Source organism: Aethalodelphis obliquidens, unplaced genomic scaffold, assembly GCF_003676395.1.
Source record: "Aethalodelphis obliquidens isolate GAN/ISIS:26980383/991018 unplaced genomic scaffold, ASM367639v1 scaffold8, whole genome shotgun sequence".
Classification (NCBI taxonomy): Eukaryota; Metazoa; Chordata; class Mammalia; order Artiodactyla; family Delphinidae; genus Aethalodelphis; species Aethalodelphis obliquidens.
In genome coordinates, this window is record NW_020837952.1 from 55,160,278 (window position 1) to 55,178,561 (window position 18,284).

At 40.2% G+C, this 18,284-nt stretch overlaps 1 protein-coding gene and 1 non-coding gene across 3 annotated transcripts in view; one reads left to right on the plus strand and one right to left on the minus strand.

The window, feature by feature from the left end:
• Positions 1–4,577: 4,577 nt before the first annotated feature.
• Positions 4,578–18,284, minus strand: part of DMC1 (DNA meiotic recombinase 1) — a 39,831-nt gene continuing 26,124 nt past the window's right edge. For both annotated transcript variants that reach the window (XM_027107663.1, XM_027107662.1), the window contains 2 exons: positions 11,948–12,064; positions 4,578–4,789 (listed from right to left, as the gene is read on the minus strand). In XM_027107663.1, the coding sequence (XP_026963464.1) occupies positions 11,997–12,064 (68 nt within the window). In that variant the 3' untranslated portion in view covers positions 4,578–4,789; positions 11,948–11,996. The remainder of the gene's footprint in view (positions 4,790–11,947; positions 12,065–18,284) is intronic.
• On the plus strand, positions 13,473–13,624 carry LOC113621356 (small nucleolar RNA SNORA79). The gene has a single exon (XR_003433144.1). It is a non-coding gene; the product is annotated as a small nucleolar RNA SNORA79 (small nucleolar RNA).

Genomic DNA, 18,284 nt, shown 5'->3' on the forward strand with positions numbered 1-18,284 from the left:
AACCAGGGTGTTATTATGATGGATAAATGGAAATTGTGCAACCAAAAAAAATGATAAACATCCAACAACCCTGAGTCAGGTGAAGGAGACTTGACTGGCTGTAACTTGGTGTCTAAGGTCCCAATCCCTCTCCTCTCCATGAAAGATATCCCTTCTCTGAGTCTAGTCTATTGTATTCCCTATTTTTGGCTTGACCACCCTATTCTGATCTCCTGGCTTTCTGTCCTTGTTTGTTCTCTGTTCTTTTCTTTTTTAAAAAAAAAAAATTATTTATTTATTTATTTGGCTGCACTGGGTCTTAGTTGGGTCTTAGTTGTGGTAGGCAGGCTCCTTAGTTGTGGCAGGTGGGCTCCTTAGTTACGGCTCCAGGGCTCCTTAGTTGTGGCATTCGGACTCTTAGTTGTGGCATGCAAGTGGGATCTAGTTCCCTGAGCAAGGATTGAACCCGGGCCCCCTGCATTGGGAGTGTGGAGTCTTATCCACTGTGCCACCAGGGAAGCCCCTGTTCTTTGTTCTTTAAGGAATGATTGAACAGGAAAGTTAGAAAGGATGGAAGAGATCATCTATTTCAATCTCTTCATTTTCTGAATAGATACTGGGTTTCCCCAGATCTTGACTTCCATGTTTGTGATTGTAGCAGGTATTGAGTTCAAGTGGTATCTTGTGCATTCTGGTGTCTGACTCTTAACTGTACCTGATTCTTACTGTTATTTAATTGTGTCCCCCTTAAAATTTATATGTTGAAGTTCTAACTCCCAATTAATCAGAATGTGACCTTACTTAGAAATAGGGTCATTGTAGATGTAGTTAGTTAGGCTGAGGTCTTACTGGAGTAGGGTGGGCCTATAATCCAATATGACTGGTATCCTTATAAAAAGGGGAAATTTGGACACAAAGGCATGCGCACAGGGAGAAAACCATGTGACTATGAAGGTAGAGATCAGGGTGATTCTTCTACAAGCCAGAGAATGCTGAAGATTACCAGGAAACCACCAGAAGCTAGGGGAGGGGCATGGAACAGATTCTTCCTCATAGCCCTCAGAAGGAACCAACCTTGATCTTGGACTTCTGGCCTCCAGAACTGTGAGACAATAATTTCTGTTGTTTAAGCCATCTAGTTTGTGGTGCTTTATTATGGCAGCCCTAGCAAACTAATACAAGCTAACCTTCCCAGGTAAAATACCTAATCTTTATTCTACACTTCTTCATTCGTGTTCACGATACAAACATAATCTCCACTCATAGGTTAAAGAGCTTTGTCAAGTCACCTGTGACTCTGCCTTCTCTTCCTCTTTTTATATTCAATCTCACACCAAATCTTAAATACCTTTTTGAACTGTCCATTTCATTGCTATCACCCCAGTCCCATTCTTTTTTTTTTTTTAAGTTTATTTAGTTATTTATTTTATTTTTGGCTGCATTGGGTGTTTTTGCTGTGCGCCGGCTTTCTCTAGTTGCGGCCAGCGGGGGCTGCTCTTCATTAAGGAGTGCGGGCTTCTCATTGCGGTGACTTCTCTTGTTGCGGAGCATGGACTCTAGGCACGCGGGCTTTAGTAGTTGTGGCTTGCAGGCTCTAGAGCGCAGGCTCAGTAGTTGTGGCGCGTGGGCTTAGTTGCTCCGCGGCATGTGGGATCTTCCCGGACCAGGGCTCGAACCCGTGTCCCCTGCCTTGTCAGGTGGATTCTTAACCACTGCGCCACGAGAGAAGTCCCCCTAGTCACATTCTTTATCACTTCACAACTGATTTATCATAACCGTTCCTAAATTATCTCCCTGGTGCCAGTATGATTTCCTTTATCAATTTTCTGCATCTCTATCAAATTAATCCTCCAACTTCCCATGCCAACAACCTCCAATCAGAGCATACCTGAGGCCTTTCCTATTTTTCTCTATAAAGCTTTCCCATTCCTTTGCCTGTCTTTGAGTCTCTGCCAAAAGCAAATGAAGGTCACTGACTCTTGCTGTAGCAAACTCTGAGTAAATAGCCTCTGTTCTCATTTGGTGGTTTTTGCTTATTTCCACAGAATGAATAATCTGTGGAAGAAAAAGGCATGCTTTTTCTAGTGTGTTTTCTAACTTGCTGGGATACAAGCAGCACCTTGGCTATTTACTATGTGGGGAAAGCGTGTCAAAGAACAATAGCAGCATGGAAATGAGCCGAGCAGGAGATGGAGACAGAGAGAAAAGTCCTGATGATTCTCTTTGAGATCTTGGCTCCAGCTGTGGCTAAAGTCAGCTTTACTTCTGGACTTTTCAAACTCTCTTGAGCCAATGAATTCATGTCTTGCATTTGCTAGTTTGAGTTTCTGTGGCTTGTGACTAAAAGAGTCCTGACCAATAACATCTCTTTTTTGAGTCTCTCTCTCCCGCTTGGAATAAGCCAAAGCTATTTGTACAGTCAGATGGAGAGGGAGGACTGGAAAGACCTGATGCTTTGATCATTGGTGGCAAATTGAACCCTGACCTAGAAAAGTTCAGTGGGCACTGCACAATCTACTATGCTGTCCCAAAGTTGAGCCCCAAGTTTACAGCTTTTTAGTTCACATTCACATGCTCAGCTACTGTTCTCCAAAGCAGGACATATCAGAGTGGCTGGATCCAGAGAGGTTTCCAGTCCTAGCCACGTGCCATATTGAAACCAGCCTCCCCCACAGAACTGTAGGCCCTGTGTTGAGCCCTGGTTTCCAACTCTACACCAATGGGTAAATTCTCCTTGTCAGGGGGGTACTCAGCTTAACCTAGAAAATTTTTCTGAAATTCAAATCTTGGGAGTTTTATTTCCTTTCCTATCAAACAGCTCTGGGCTCTATACAAATTAGTCCATTCCTTCTCCAGGACTTGGCATACCAGGGAATCTCTAGTAGATGCTGTTTTTATCAAGTAGCAAAACCTTCCCTTCCCCAGGAAAAAGTGTGCATTTATATTTGCATACTAAGAAAAGGCATTTAACTGACTTTGCAGAATACAGAAAATCTGCTCCATAGTGACTTTAACGTCTGCTTATTCAGAGGAGCAGCTTCTGAGCTTTAAAAATTATAAAATTAAAAAGCTCTTATTTCCCAGAACTCCACACTGTGAACAATTTCTGCTTGCCAGGTTGGTCTCTTTGTTTCCAAATTCCAGCTTCTATACTTGCACATGCTGTCCTACAGCTTAACCTTTCCTCTCTGATTTTTGGAATCACACAATCCAAATTAATTATAATCATTTGTCCTCTCATCCTTTCGTAAATATTAGTCTTTTCTCTTAACTAGTATACACATTCTTTGAGGGCAGGAACCATACTTCTTTTGTAGATTCTTTAGCACTTAGCATTCAGTATACAATTGGTGAGTAAATGATTTAAGGATAGTCAAATACCTTTTGTAACAAATGGTACTTTTAATACTTGAATTCTCATACAAGTGGATGCAACATAAGATATTAAATCTTTCTGAGACCTATAAAGATTGTCACTATATTATTAGTGTTTTAATTAATAAATATTTTTATCATACATACATTTTGAAAACTAGATTTTATTTTCCTTTAATTAGAGAAACCAATATTTTTATACATTTATAAAATTAGTATCCAGAAATTTTACATTTAAATTAATTTTAATATTTTAAAGTAGAGTCTGAATTCTCTACCCAAAACTTAAAATATAAAAATCATGCTGCGCTTCCCTGGTGGCGCAGTGGTTGAGAGTCCGCCTGCCGATGCAGGGGACGCGGGTTTGTGCCCTGGTCCGGGAGGATCCCACATGCCGCAGAGCGGCTGGGCCCGTGAGCCATGGCCGCTGAGCCTGCGCGTCCGGAGCCTGTGCTTCGCAAAGGGAGAGGCCACGGCAGTGAGAGGCCCAAAAAGGCATGCTATCTTGACCACCCAAAATTATAAAGTTCCTAATTACCTTCCCTTTTATCTTCCCAGTAAAATATGTATGTATCAGAAGTATATTTTTATTTTATTTTTTAATTAAAAAAATTTTTTTTTTTGCGGTACGCGGGCCTGTCACTGCCGTGGCCTCTCCCGTCGCGGAGCACAGGCTCCGGACGCGCAGGCTCAGCGACCATGGCTCACGGGCCCAGCCGCTCCGCGGCATGCAGGGATTCTCCCAGACCCGGGCACGAACTTGCGTCCCCTGCATTAGCAGGCGGACTCCCAACCACTGCGCCACCAGGGAAGCCCCAGAAATACATTTTTAAAAGGTAATTTCAACTTGTCGAAAAGTCAAATGATTTAAAATTTAGCTTAATTTAATGTTTCTTTTCTGTTGCTATAAATATGAATATATAGTTTGATATCATAAATAAAAAAGCTCTTTTGTGTGTCCTGTAAACATTCTTCCCTTAAATGTCTCCCTCATTTGTAAGTGTATTCACTTCTGTAAGTGTTTGGGGGGCAGCTGTTAGGAGGAGGAGACATTTCTGAGCTCTTAGACTTGCCATCTGCTTAGTGGCTCACTTTGGGAAGCTAAAGTGAGGTACCCCTTCCCAAACTATTTTTCAAAAGGTTTATTCATTCATGTACATATTTATATTCCTGAACCGACATACAGTGTGTAGTTATTGTAAATCAGAGACCTTTAAGATAAATATGATTTAATTCTCTTTTGCTGACTTTCCTTTAATAACACATGAAAAAAAACAGACTCTTCAAGATCTGAAATTTGAGACTGCTTTTCCATTTCTTCAGCTCCTAATAAGCACTAAGAAGCAATTTGCATCAATTCGCCACCTACTCCTTGGCATCCCCAATTCCTCCAGCAGTTATTGCGAAGGTGGCTTCATTTTCAGGCATCTCAGGGCTAACAGAATACAAAGGAACAGAAGTTTATAAAAAGCTCTATTTCTATAAATACTATATTCATGTCACAGCATCACATTCCTATTAGTCTGAGTCTCCAGAGACATGTGAGTTGGTACAGCTAAATGTGGACTACAGAATTTTCCTACAAGTATTATCAACCATCACAAACATTTATTGAACAACTTCTATATGTAAGGTTCTAAACATCAAGAAAAACTACCCCACACTTGGAAATAGGCAAAAAGGGATAACTGTGTGTTCTTACAGTGCACTGTCAGGTATTATGTAGCAGACCCTTGGAGGCTTATCTGATTCTAAATGGGTATGTACCTCATACAACTCAATAACAAAAAAACAACCCAATCGAAAAATGGGCAGAAGACCTAAATAGACATTTCTTCAAAGAAGACATACAGATGGCCAATATGCACATGAAAAGATGCTCATCATTGCTAATTATTAGAGAAATGCAAATCAAAACTACAATGAGGTATTAACTCACACTGGTCAGAATGGCCATCATTAAAAAGTCTACAAATAGGACTTCCCTAGTGGCGCAGTGGTTAAGAATCTGCCTGCCAATGCAAGGGACACAGGTATTGTAAATCAAATACCTCAATAAAAATTTTTAAATGGGTGTGCACATTTCCATTGACTAGACTAATGTAGGCAAAAACCATGAAAGACTTTGAAATGAACTAAAAGATAACTGAGTACCTTCAGCGAAAAAATAGGTTGCCTAACACATCCTTCGAGGTTATCCAAATCTATGAGGACTCCGTGGCTTTCATTGTCTTTGAGCTGTTTTACAACTCCATGAGCTGTAGAAAACTATGAGTCATACAAATTATCCTGGTTCATAGAAATGTAAATTGTGTGAGGAGGAATGCAATTGATTATTGTCTTATGGATATTGACCCATTTTTTATCAATTTGTGATTCATTTCAGCATTACTTGTTTGACTACATATGTGTGGTAATTTGATTTTTCCTTTGATCTGGTTATAAAATCTTATTGGTTCCTGCATGAGGTAATGAGTTAAATAAAATCTTTGAAATTTTATACTTGTACGAGTCATGATTTCATGCTCTTTTAAATTTTACCTTTTAATTTATTCTACAGCTCTATAGGAGTAGAGATTAATTTGTAGAAAACTGATAACAATGCAGATTATTCTTATGATGCCAGTCTACAGCAATGGAAATTAATTTCATTGTGTAGAGAAACAATTGATTTCTCTCCAGTAGAAAAGACAGCTTCAAATTTTACAATTTATTGCCTGGTAGGATATTAACCAGTTTTGTATCTATTAGCAAATTTATTTCAGCATTGCTTTGACCAACTACATAAATCTCTGTTCCTCAAATTATCCTTTGAATCAGTGGTTTCCTCATTAATTAAGGAGTTGAATAAAATCTTTGACACGTCCATTTTATGCTTATTTGCAGAAAGTGATGTTTTTAACTCTTTGAAAATCATACTTTAGCATGTATTAGACCCCACAGAATTTACAAAAATGAGACAGAGTCTTTACTCTCAAGAAGCCTAAAAGGTGAGCTATGACATAACAAATATGCAAAGTAAGCTAAGTTCCATAAAGTCAGTATATGTTATAGAACTCTAAGGAAAGAAGTTATGCAGGCTAGGTTGATCAGGAAAGATTTCATAGATAATAGAGGACTTCACAGAAGCCTTTGAGACAGAAATGGGGGTATTCCATTTCTAGCACAAACAAAAGGGTAGGAATAGAGAAGCTTGTTTTGTGTATAAGAAAGAGAGGAAGAATAAGAAGTTAGGTTTAGATATGTTGAGCTTGAGATACCTGTGGGGCATTGATGTAGAGGAGGTCTGCAAGTAGTTGGAAATGAATATCTAACACTTGAATAAAATGTTAGACTAAAAATAGGAATTTGAAAATTACTGACCATGAGAGAAAGAGCCTACTGCTACTTTGTGCTGTTATTATATTCAGGTTATGGTGACTGTACGGTAATATTAATAGCTTCCATTTATTAAGTATTTACTATTATGTGTCAGTCTCCCTTTTATTATTTCATTTAAACTTTACGATTACTCTGTTGGGTATGTATTATTATCCATATTTTATAGATGAGAAGACTGAGGTTCAGAGAAGTAATTTGATCAAGGTCACAGTGCTGGGAATTGAAGATGCCAGGATTAGAGACTAAGGTATTTGATTCCAAAGCTCATGATCTTAATCAGTAGGCTATATTGTCAAGCAAAATTGGTTTTTGTTTTTTCATTTTGTTTGTTTGGTTGTTTTGTTTTGTTTGGAGGGTGCAGATTAGCTAGTATACTTTGAGCACACCATGGGTAAGGTTACTTCCCTTAAGAAAGAGCAGAGGAATCTCCCTGGAGGATAGAACATGAGCTATAGATAAAGTAGGTCTTGCTAGACTGAAGTTGGAGTTGAAGAATAAGAAGGCGTGAGTGGAATTAGAAAATAACTTTTTGACTTTGATGGAAAATAGTCAGTCACTTAAAAATGGCAGGAAGACAAGGAGTTGAGAAAGAGGGAAGCCAAGCAAAGTATCTGCTAAGTTGAACCAGGGATTTTTGCTTGTTTGTTTGTTTTGGTTTTGAAACAGAATAAAAAACAATGACTTTAGAAACTTGACCATTTGTATGCCTTTTCATTTTTTGTAATTGTTTAAAATTTGATTTTCCTTTGAATTCAGTAGAGTTTTAATGTTCACTGATCTCAGATATGCTAAGTAGAATAAAATAAATGGGGTTTTTATTCACTCAAAGTTTTAAAGAGAGAAAATATACACTTGAGGGCCAGTTATAGTTACTTACAGAAGCAGTAACTATAGGCTATTCAAGGAAAAAGGCTAGGTTCCCTTTTGTAGTCACTCCTGTATTCCTGGGAATTATGAGAACCCTTTTCTGCTCAATTCTTGGGGAATTCTGTTTTAACAAGAAATGTCTTTCTCTTACGTCTGTATAAGGTAGTAGTTGAAGCCATGGGAGTAGCTATAGCAGACTAGCTATTACTACCCTGAATAGATAATCCTTAATAAACTAAGAAATAGTGTAGTGGTTAAAAGTGTAGACCCTAGATTCAGACAGTATAGATTCTAATCCTGGTTCCATTACTTATTGGTTTTGTGATGTGGGGCAAGTCCATTCACCTACTCATTAAGAAAATATTTACTGGGACTTCCCTGGTGGCGCAGTGGTTAAGACTCTGCCTGCCAATGCAGGGGAGTGTTTGAACCCTGGTCCAGGAAGATCCCACATGCCAAGGAGCAACTAAGCCTGTGCGCCCCAACTACTGAGGCTGTGCTCTAGAGCCCGCACGCCACAACTACTGAAGCCCGTGCACTCTAGGACCTGCGTGCCACAAATACTGAGCCCACGTGCTGCAACTACTGAAGCTTGTGTGCCTAGAACCCATGCTCTGCAACAAGAGAAGCCACCGCAATGAAGCCGTTGCAATGCACATCGCGACGAAGAGTAGCCCCTGCTTGCTACAACTAGATAAAGCCCGCGTGCAGCAACAAAGACCCAATGCAGCCAAAAATTGAAAAAAAAGAAAAAAGAAAAAAAATTTACTGAGCACTTCCTATATCCCTGTTGTAGGCACTTGAGATCCGTATGTGAAAAAAATAGACAAAGATCTCTGGCCTTGTGGAACTTATATTTTGGGGAAGGACAGACAGACAATAAATAATGGACATAATAAATAAATAAATATGTGATATGTTAGAAAATAAGTGTTATAGGGAAAGAAAAAAATAGAGCTGGATAAGGGAGATTGGAAGTATGGAAACTGGGACAAGGCTAGCTGCAATTTTAAATAGGGAGATCAAGATAGGCATTTTGTTGAGAAGGTAACATTTGATCAAAGACTTGAAGGAGCCGAGGGAGAGAGCCAGAGAGAGGGCTATGTGGGGGAAGCTTATTCCAGGCAGGGAGAGCAATAATCACAGAGGCGAGGCCCTAAGGGAGGAGTGTGACTGGCATGTTTCTGGAATATCAAGGTGCCCACTGAAGTTGAAGCATGGTGAGCAAGGGGGAAAACAGGAGGAATAAGAATAGGGCCATTCATGTAGTGCTCTGTAAACCAGTGTAGAGACATGGGCTTTTATTCTGAGTTAAGATGGGGAGTCATAGGAGTGTTTTGTTTTGTTTTGTTTTGCGGTACGCGGGCCTCTCACTGTTATGGCCTCTCCCGTTGCGGAGCACAGGCTCCGGACACGCAGGCTCAGCGGCCATGGCTCACGGGCCTAGCCGCTCTGCGGCATGTGGGATCTTCCCGGACCGGGGCACGAACCCGTGTCCCCTGCATCTGCACGCGGACTCTCAACCACTGCGCCACCAGGGAAGCCCCATAGGAGTGTTTTAAAGAGAGGATAGATATGCTCTGACTTGGTGTTACAAAGGATCATTCTGGCTTCTGTGTTTAAAATAGACTGTAGAGGGGCAGTGGTTACCTAACTACTTGGGGCCTTGGTTTCCTCATGTGTAAATGGGGATAATAATCTCTATCTCTTAAGGTTGTCCTTAAAAACAATGAAAAAGTAAATAAATAAAGCACTTGGCACAGGCCTAGCACATAGTAGCCACTCAGTAAGTGTTAGCTATCATTTATAGCATCATGATCTTCTCTACCAAAAATCTTTTCTAAAGTCAAGGAGAATTCTTTGTGAGAAATCTTTAGAGACCAGAAAGAAGGCAGTACAAGATGCACAGCAAATTAAGTTTTCACATTTTAAGTTCTGATCTAGTTTTGCTATTTTTATTCAGATTTATGAAAAGTTGACATGACTAACTTCTACGATAATTTTAATTATCCTTTGTTGAGACTGCAGAACCCTAGTGTTCTCTTAGGACTGTAAAAACTGCAGAGGTTATTTGTTCCTAAAAGTTTGGAGGACTTGATTAAATATACAAATGATTGAACATGTAGATGGAATTCATTCATTTATTAATTCAACAAATAGTTATTGAGCTCTTACTATGTGCCAAGGACCATGCTAGGTGCTGGGGACATTAGTGAACCAGACTCAGTCCCTGTAGTGAGGGAGATGTACATGTAATCAGATGATTACAATTCAGAGTGAAAAATGTTTCAGAAAGTTCTAAGCACAGCAATCTGTCCAAGATATAGACCAAGAAATTTTAGTAAAATTATGGAACAATCCTACTATCTACTTAATTCAACAAAGAACATTTGTAACAAATTTCTAGAGATTGCTGAAGCTCTACAAAGCATAGCACTTGCATATGTGTATCACAGTCTTCTACAGGGACTGATGATGAAAAGCAAAATGGTCTGAATAAAAACCAGATAGAGGGGGGAACTGATTATTTAATATTTTTCAATGACAATACATAGTAAGTACTGTGATTCATAGTCAAAACCAGATACAGAGCTCATCTGGTTCCTTTTTGGCTGATTTTTCCTTCCCCAGGGTAAAGAGTTATTACAAATCTTTACCTTGTTGCCAGGATTGGCTAATCAGTCAGTCACAAATACATCTATTATGTCCGAGGAACTAAGAATACAGTGGTAAGCAAGAGAATAGTATTTCTGTCCTCAGCGTATTTACTGTCTAGTGGGGATGACATATGTTACATAAATCATTACTAATGGAATGTAAGCTCCATGAGGGCAGGGCCTTGTCTTTTTGTTTTGTTCACTGCTCTATCCCCAGAATCTAGAACAGCTGATATGTAATAGGTTTCTCTGTAAAAACTTATTAAGCTTATAACTCTTTTTTTTGTACTGTTTGATTTTATTTATTTATTTTTTACCATGTACATCAATTATGTTGTCAAAGTTTATTCATATATTTGCATACGTATATATGTATATTATAATACTTGCATGTACATACATGTATATAAAATGAGTGTATGTGTATATATGTACATCTACATATATGCATACACACACACACACACACACACACACACACACACATATGACTCCTTTTGAATTTGGACAGAAAACCCCAATGGCTTCAGTTTCCACAGGAAAGCTGAAGTTGACATGACCTTCCAGAACATTCCAGCACCATCTTTGCAGGGGGAGACAGGAGAGGGGTAAGAAGTACTATGCAAGCCTTACAGGAAAAGCCACGTTATTGCTTTTTTAACAGTAAAACCACCAGCCTCCTTCCAAGCTGCATACTTGCAAATCTTGAAAAATTCGAGAAAAATCTTTAGCCCCAGCCCCATGCCAGGCTCTAGTTTTGCAGTTTATCTCTAAGTGGCTGAAACATTAGCTTTCTCACTCTAAAGAATGTTTCCTTACTCTCTTGGTTTATCAGCTTCAAGGGCCTGAGGAGCTTTCTCGGGTCAGAGAGGGGCCTAGGTCTGCAAGAGCTGGAGCTAGAGGCCTGGAGCCCAGCAACCCTACCAGCTGGCCCAGCAGCACCCTATGTGTTGAAATCCAGCTCCAGCAGCACTCCCACCAGCCCCAGGTCTCTGAGACATGTGCTCAGAAAGTGACCAGGGGCCACCCCTTCCAGCTCAACCTTTCTAGACCCAGTCAAAGTCATGAATCCTGAGGAACAGCTGCAGGGAAGGTGGGGGTACCCTCCCCTGCCAACCCCTCAGATGGGCAAAAATGGGGGAGGTCCACAGAGAAGGGTCAGCAGCAACGCTCAGGAAGGGGTGGGTAATGCCTCCCCAATTCAAATCGCTTTAGGTTTGTTGCTGGTAAAATCTAAGCTTATAACTGTTAATTAAATAAGTAAAGTACTGTGAAAGAATAAAAGGTGTAATATAGAGTATTAGCTTAGAATGTAAGGGTCAGGGAAAGGTTCCTTGAGGAAGCAGTGTTTAAACTGAAACCTGAAAAAAAAACTGGCAGAAAGAAAGAAGAACATCCCTATCACATGCTGTACTTTTCCTGTATTTACCTCACTTCAATTGGAATCATTTCATTTTCTAGCTTCACTGTAAGATTGGGAAGGTCAGAGACCAAGTCAATCTGTCAACAAGATCTCCAAATCCCTAGAACCCAGTACATAGTAGGGACTTCTCAATGAATTGCATACTTTTTGAGAAGGAAATTCAAACATGTAGTGTCTGCCAGTGGAATAATTATAGCCTCTCAGGAGAGGCAATTCTATATAATATCATATGCGCAAGAATCTGATTAAGATAAGAAATATTTACCTGTCATAAATCTTGGCAATTCTCAGCTCTCCTCTTCCCTTTCGCAAGCTTATTCTTGTTGTTGAAGCATGAGCCAGAATGTGTCCCCCGATGGGTTTTTTGGGGTCTGCCTGAAAACTGAATTAATAAAACACCTTTTCAGGTTTCATCATATGGACTATATACAGTACTACCTGCAATTACAAGGCAACTTTTCTGTGGAGTATGGCAGGGGACAGAGTAGGTTTGCGTTCTAAACAAGCAGAGGCTTGTTCATAAACCAGGGAATGGGCTAGAGTTTGGAGCTGCTATGTACCCCATTGCCATCCAGTTCAGGCTTCTGAGATTCCTATGATAAATGGTTCATGTTTTGTTTGATTTTTTAAAAATAAAAAAACAAATAAAACACTACTCACTGTTTTAGGATAAATCTTGGGGTTAAGCAATTTTTCTTTACAAAATACAAAGATTGAATTTATTCATTCGTTCATGTATCAGAAGTATTTATTAATGGCTTACTGTGTGCCAACCACTATTCTAGTCTAATGAATAAGTAATATCCAACCCTCCCTCATGATGCTATGACATAAATGACAGCAGATTGAGAACCTCCTTCTTATTCATTAACTGTACATTGGAAACCTTCAGTGTTGTACTGGTTATGAATTTAAGGTGAGAAGAATCTCAGAAATATCTTTATTGCTGATGTCTAAAGTTTGTTCTTCTAAAATAGGATACAAAAAAGATAAGCTCTTACTATGATTTTATCAATTCAAAAATATATTATAATTGCAAGGTAGTTACAAATATTGACACTCTTGAGAGATATACTCACTAGGGGACTAACACTCACTTGGCAAGAAGTGAAAGGTTCTTAATAAACCTAATATAGTAAGCCCACCCTTCAAAAAAGCCTAGGTGCAAAAAGCCTCCGCAAAATACTAGCAAACCGAATCCAGCAACATATCAAAAGGATTATACACCATGACCAAGTAGTATTTATTCTAGGAATGCAAGAGTGGTTCAACATAGGAAAATCATCATTGTGATATACCATATCAATAGAATGAAGGAGAAAACCACAAGATCATCTCCTTTGATGAAGAAGAAAATCTAGGCTTCAAAATCATCAACAAATGGAACTGAACTTAAACTAACAGGTTACACTTGATCAAAATAAATTTTGGTATAGCATAATAGCCTCAGCTTTCGGAGAATTCAGTTGCAAGTCAATTCAAATTCTGCTTGCTCCATGAAGTTCAGGATTCTGTTTACTGTAAGCATGAGGCTTGGTGTAGTGACGATGTGGCTGATTGACACGAGGCTAAAAAGATTGTAGGTTAATGGGGATATGAAGCTCTCTGGGAAAGGAGTCTGCTAATATAAACTGCTGCTTTTATTTTATTTTATTTTTTATTTATTTGGGCAACTCCTCACAGCACATGGGATCTTAGTTCCCTGACTGGGGATCGAAACCGCACCTCCTGTGTGGGAGTGCGGAGTCTTAACCACTGGACCTCCAGGGAAGTCCCAAACTGCTGCCTTTTGCTGGCTGTTCATTTCACTGCTTAGAGTCTTAGGTGGTGGGATTTTAGTCCATCATATATCTAAGCTGACTTGTCTTCACTCAGGGCACCACGGGGATGGGTTTGTTGGCTGTCCGTTAGTGCCTTCTGAGTTTTGCGGAGTCAAACACTTGAAAAAAATAAAAAATAAACTGCTGCTTGATTAAATGGCTCACAGGTTAGGACCAGCTGGCTGGGGTTGGATAGGATTGATTGATTCAGCAGGTCCAACGTGAGAACAAGAACAGAGTTAGTTTTGGAGTGAACCACTATCAAGAGAGTAGCATCCAGGCAGGTGAGACTGACAGGAGTTAAGAAGTCAGAAGATAGGTTGCTTTACTCAGACAGCTGAAAGGGTAGTAAAGCAATGAAGCCCTTTCAGTTGGATGGAATAGCTAGAGATGAATTGTCTCTATAACGCTTACAGATCAATGCCACTCTTTTTAATGGAATAACTCTAAACCTTCCAGGTTACCCTCCATTACAGGTGGTTCTTCAAGGTCTTAAAAGAATCCTATGTTCTACATAGATGGGCTGCTTGAGGGTCTGATGATATTCTCAGCTGGGCTGTGAACTCTGAACTTGCAAACACTGTATTTATGCTTCTTTAGTGCATTTTTCATGTCCTGCCTTTAGTGCTATTATTATTTACATATTTATTCCCCCTCAATTCCTCGCCTATTACCTATCACTAAGCTCCTTAAGGGCACATGACATTGTATTCAGCTCTGTAGCAACCAGCCACACAGTGGGTGCTCAAAAATATTTTTTGTGCTTAAGACATAGAAGTTACAAAAATACCAAGGAGAATATTGGGCAATAGAAAGATAGGTGCCCCTACAGCAGGTAGACCAGTTAGAAACTGCTATGAAGAGGAGACAAGAAAGGAGAGTCGGGGTTCGCTAAATGGTCAGAGAGAAGTTTTAACAGCTGTGTTAATGCTTCTCACAGATGGTCTCTCCATACTGCCTAGTAATTCTTCTATATGAGCATGGTTAACCTCACCTCCCCTTTACCAAACTTTCAGTAGTCTCCTTAAGCGCTCTTTTCTGTTCTTTTCCCTAACTTCGGATGACATTGCCTGCTTCTTCACAAAGAAAAGGAGTGCTCTCAGGAAGACAGTCCCTCAACTTCTGCTTCTTTTTGTCTGCTACCTACATACAGTCCTCCCTCGGTATCCACAGGGGGATCCATTCCAAAACCCACCTCCCAACCATGGATACCAAAATTCACGAATGCTCAAGTCCCTTATATAAAATGGTGAGGTATTTGCATGTAACCTACACACATCCTCCCATATACTTTATTTTTTTAATTAAAAAAATTTTTTTAGGGCTTCCCTGGTGGCGCAGTGGTTGGGGGTCCGCCTGCCGATGCAGGGGGCGCGGGTTCGTGCCCCGGTCTGGGAGGGTCCTGCGTGCGGCGGAGCGGCTGGGCCTGCGCGTCGGAGCCTGTGCTCCGCAGCGGGAGAGGCCACGGCAGTATGAGGCCCGCGTACCGAAAAAAATAAAAAATTTTATTGGAGTATAGTTGATTTACAATATTGTGTCCTCCCATATAATTTAAATCATCTCTAGATTACTTATAATACCTAATACAATGTAAATGCTACACAAATAGTTGTAAATACAATTTAAGTTCTATGTAAATAGCTGCTAGAGCACAGCAAATTCAAATTTTGCTTTTTAGAACTTTCTGGATTTTTTTATTCTGATTATTTTTTTTTTTTATTTTATTTTTTTTTTGTGGTACGTGGGCCTCTCACTGTTGTGGCCTCTCCCGCTGCGGAGCACAGGCTCCGGACGCGCAGGCTCAGCGGCCATGGCTCACGGGCCCAGCCGCTCAGCGGCATGTGGGATCTTCCCGGACCGGGGCACGAACCCGTGTCCCCTGCGTCGGCAGGCGGACTCTCAACCACTGCGCCACCAGGGGAGCCCTATTCTGATTATTTTTGATCCTAGGTTGGTTGAATTCATGGATGTGGAACCTATGGGTACGAAGGGCTCACTGTACTTATCTACAGCTGTACTCATTCTTCCTCCTCAAACTTTTATTTTTTCTTATTTCAGCAAGTCCTCTTATACCTCAATGCCTTTATAAACTCAGTTATCTCTGAAGCAAAAGCCCCTTTCCTATTGTGTTTACTCATTTAGCTCCTACTCACCCATCAAGTGTCATCCCTTCTTGAAAACCATGCCTGATACCCTGAAACAGAGTAGAGCTACCTCCCCTGTCCTCTCATATCACTATGTATATAACTCTATTAAAGCACACTACATTATAATTTTTAATTCATGGGTCTCATTCCCCAACTATACTCTAAATCCTTATTCATTTTAGTAACTCCAGTGCCTAGAAAAGTACCTATAATATAAAAGACACTCAATAACTCTTGTTGAATGGATACGGGAAGAGAAGAAAATTTGGGTTTCCTCCAAATTAGATCCTTTTAGACACAGATTTGTGATATATCTTCAAAGAAGCTGTAATTCAAGGAACTTTTAAAGGGTGTTCTGACAGAAAGGGAAATGTAAAAGGAGACAGGATTTCCCCCTAATTGAAGTAATCCTCCCCACCTCCACCCCCTTACAGATAATCTAAGGAAGAGCAGGAATCTAGGTTTTAGCTGTATGGCTATGTTTTTTTCTTAACAAAGTATTGTTTGTTATTACCAATGTGGTACCCTATGCACAAAAGAGAATAGGTACTACTGCCTGTCATTGATTACTCCAGGTGAAGAGCCTGAGTGTTAAGAATGTCGTTTCCGGACTTCCCTGGTGGGGCAGTGGTTAAGAATCCGCCTGCCAATGCAGGGAACACAGGTTTGAGCCCTGGTCCGGGAAGATCCCACATGCCGCGGAGCAACTAAGACCGTGTGCCACAGCTACTGAGCCTGCACTCTAGAACCCACGAGCCACAACTACTGAGCCCACGTGCCACAACTACTGAGCCCACGTGCCACAACTACTGAAGCCCGTGCACCTAGAGCCCATGCTCTGCAACAAGATAAGCCACTGCAGTGAGAAGCCCACGCACCACAACAATGAGTAGCCCCCGCTTGCCACAACTAGAGAAAGCCCTCACGCAGCAACGAAGACCCAACACAGCCAAAAATAAAAATAAATAAAATAAATTAAAAAAAAAAGAATGTCGTTTCCAAAGGGAGATGATTTTGAATGAACTAAATGAGAAATAAATGATAAGATCGGCAAAAGTGCTAAGAAATCATATAGGAAAGATAATATGGGGAGAAAAAAGTCCTAAAAAGTGACTCATAATGTAAGAGGTTATACTTGATTAAAATAAATTGCAACATAGCATAACAGCCTTAGCTCTGGGAGAATATCAAGCCAATTCAAATTTTACTTGCTCCATCAAAATGTTCAGGATTCTGTGTAGAATTTCATGTAGAATTTATGGCTCTTGACTTTTCCTGTAGGTCACTAACACTTTGATAATTTAATAAAAGATATAGACTCTCCCCCAGAAAAATGCACATATGTACACATACAAAAATTTTCATAAATTTAGGAGATTCATGGTCCACCCCGCCCCCTGCCCCAGTGTGGTTGGCTATTAACAATAACATTCACAACCAAGATTTACTGAGTCCTTACTATGTGACAGACACTTCTAACTCATCTAATTATTTCCCTTTGCTTGGATTCCATATTTAGTAATAGCTTTGGATTAAAATTTGGATTCTTATAGAGGTCTGCCTACAAGGAGAGAATGCCCTGGTCACAAGAACTTCAAATGTAGTTACATTTTTCTTTATCAGTAAACTGGCCCTCTGATCTTTCATTGAGTCTCATGAGTTTGATTAATGTGAGTCTGTCCCTGAGAAATGGATTTATGCTCAGTAGGATGACCAAATCAAATCTCTGTCCGTAAGGCTGAGGGCCCTGAACACTGGTCAACTCACCAGGGTAATGGATACATCCCTGCAAAGCGTCTCATATGACAGCATGCTAACCTTTCTCCAGGCACATACAGCCTCAATGTGCTAAGTGGTGTAAGAGCTTTAGAGTTAGACCTGGGTTCAAATTTTGGCTTATCAGCCAGCCATATGACCTCAGGAAAATTGTTGATCATTCTAAGTGTCTGTTTCTTCATTTTAAATGAAGGATAATAATTGTACCTAACTGGTATGGTAGTTGTAACAATAAAATGAAATAATTTAGGTAAGGCATTAACCCAGTGACTGCAATTATTATTATCTGCCTTCCTAATCCTGATTCACTTATTATCTATGTTACCTTGGGCTAATTACTTACCTTTATGAATCTCAGTTTCTTTAACTGTAAAATGGGAACCAAAAAAACCCCTTACTTTTCAGGGCTGTTGTGAAGATTCAAGATATATTTAATCTAACTCATTGCAAGCCTACTACATGCCAGGAACTGTGCCAGGTCATCTATAAGGCATTAGATTTACCCTTTCAGTAATCATGGCACATAAGAGATACTCAATAAATGGTAACTATTATTATTTAACTAAATGATTCAGTTAAAACCCTCTTTCAGTGACTTGTTAATCAAGAAACATTTCTTGGACTTCCTTGGTGGTGCAGCGGTTGAGAGTCCACCTGCTGATGCAGGGGACACGGGTTCGTGCCCCGGTCCGGGAAGATCCCACATGCCGCGGAGCAGCTCGGCCTGTGAGCCATGGCCGCCGAGCCTGCGTGTCCGGAGCCTGTGCTCCGCAACGGGAGAGGCCACAACAGTGAGAGGCCCGCGTACCGCAAAAAAAAAAAAAAGAAAAGAAAGAAAGAAAGAAACATTTCTTCAAGT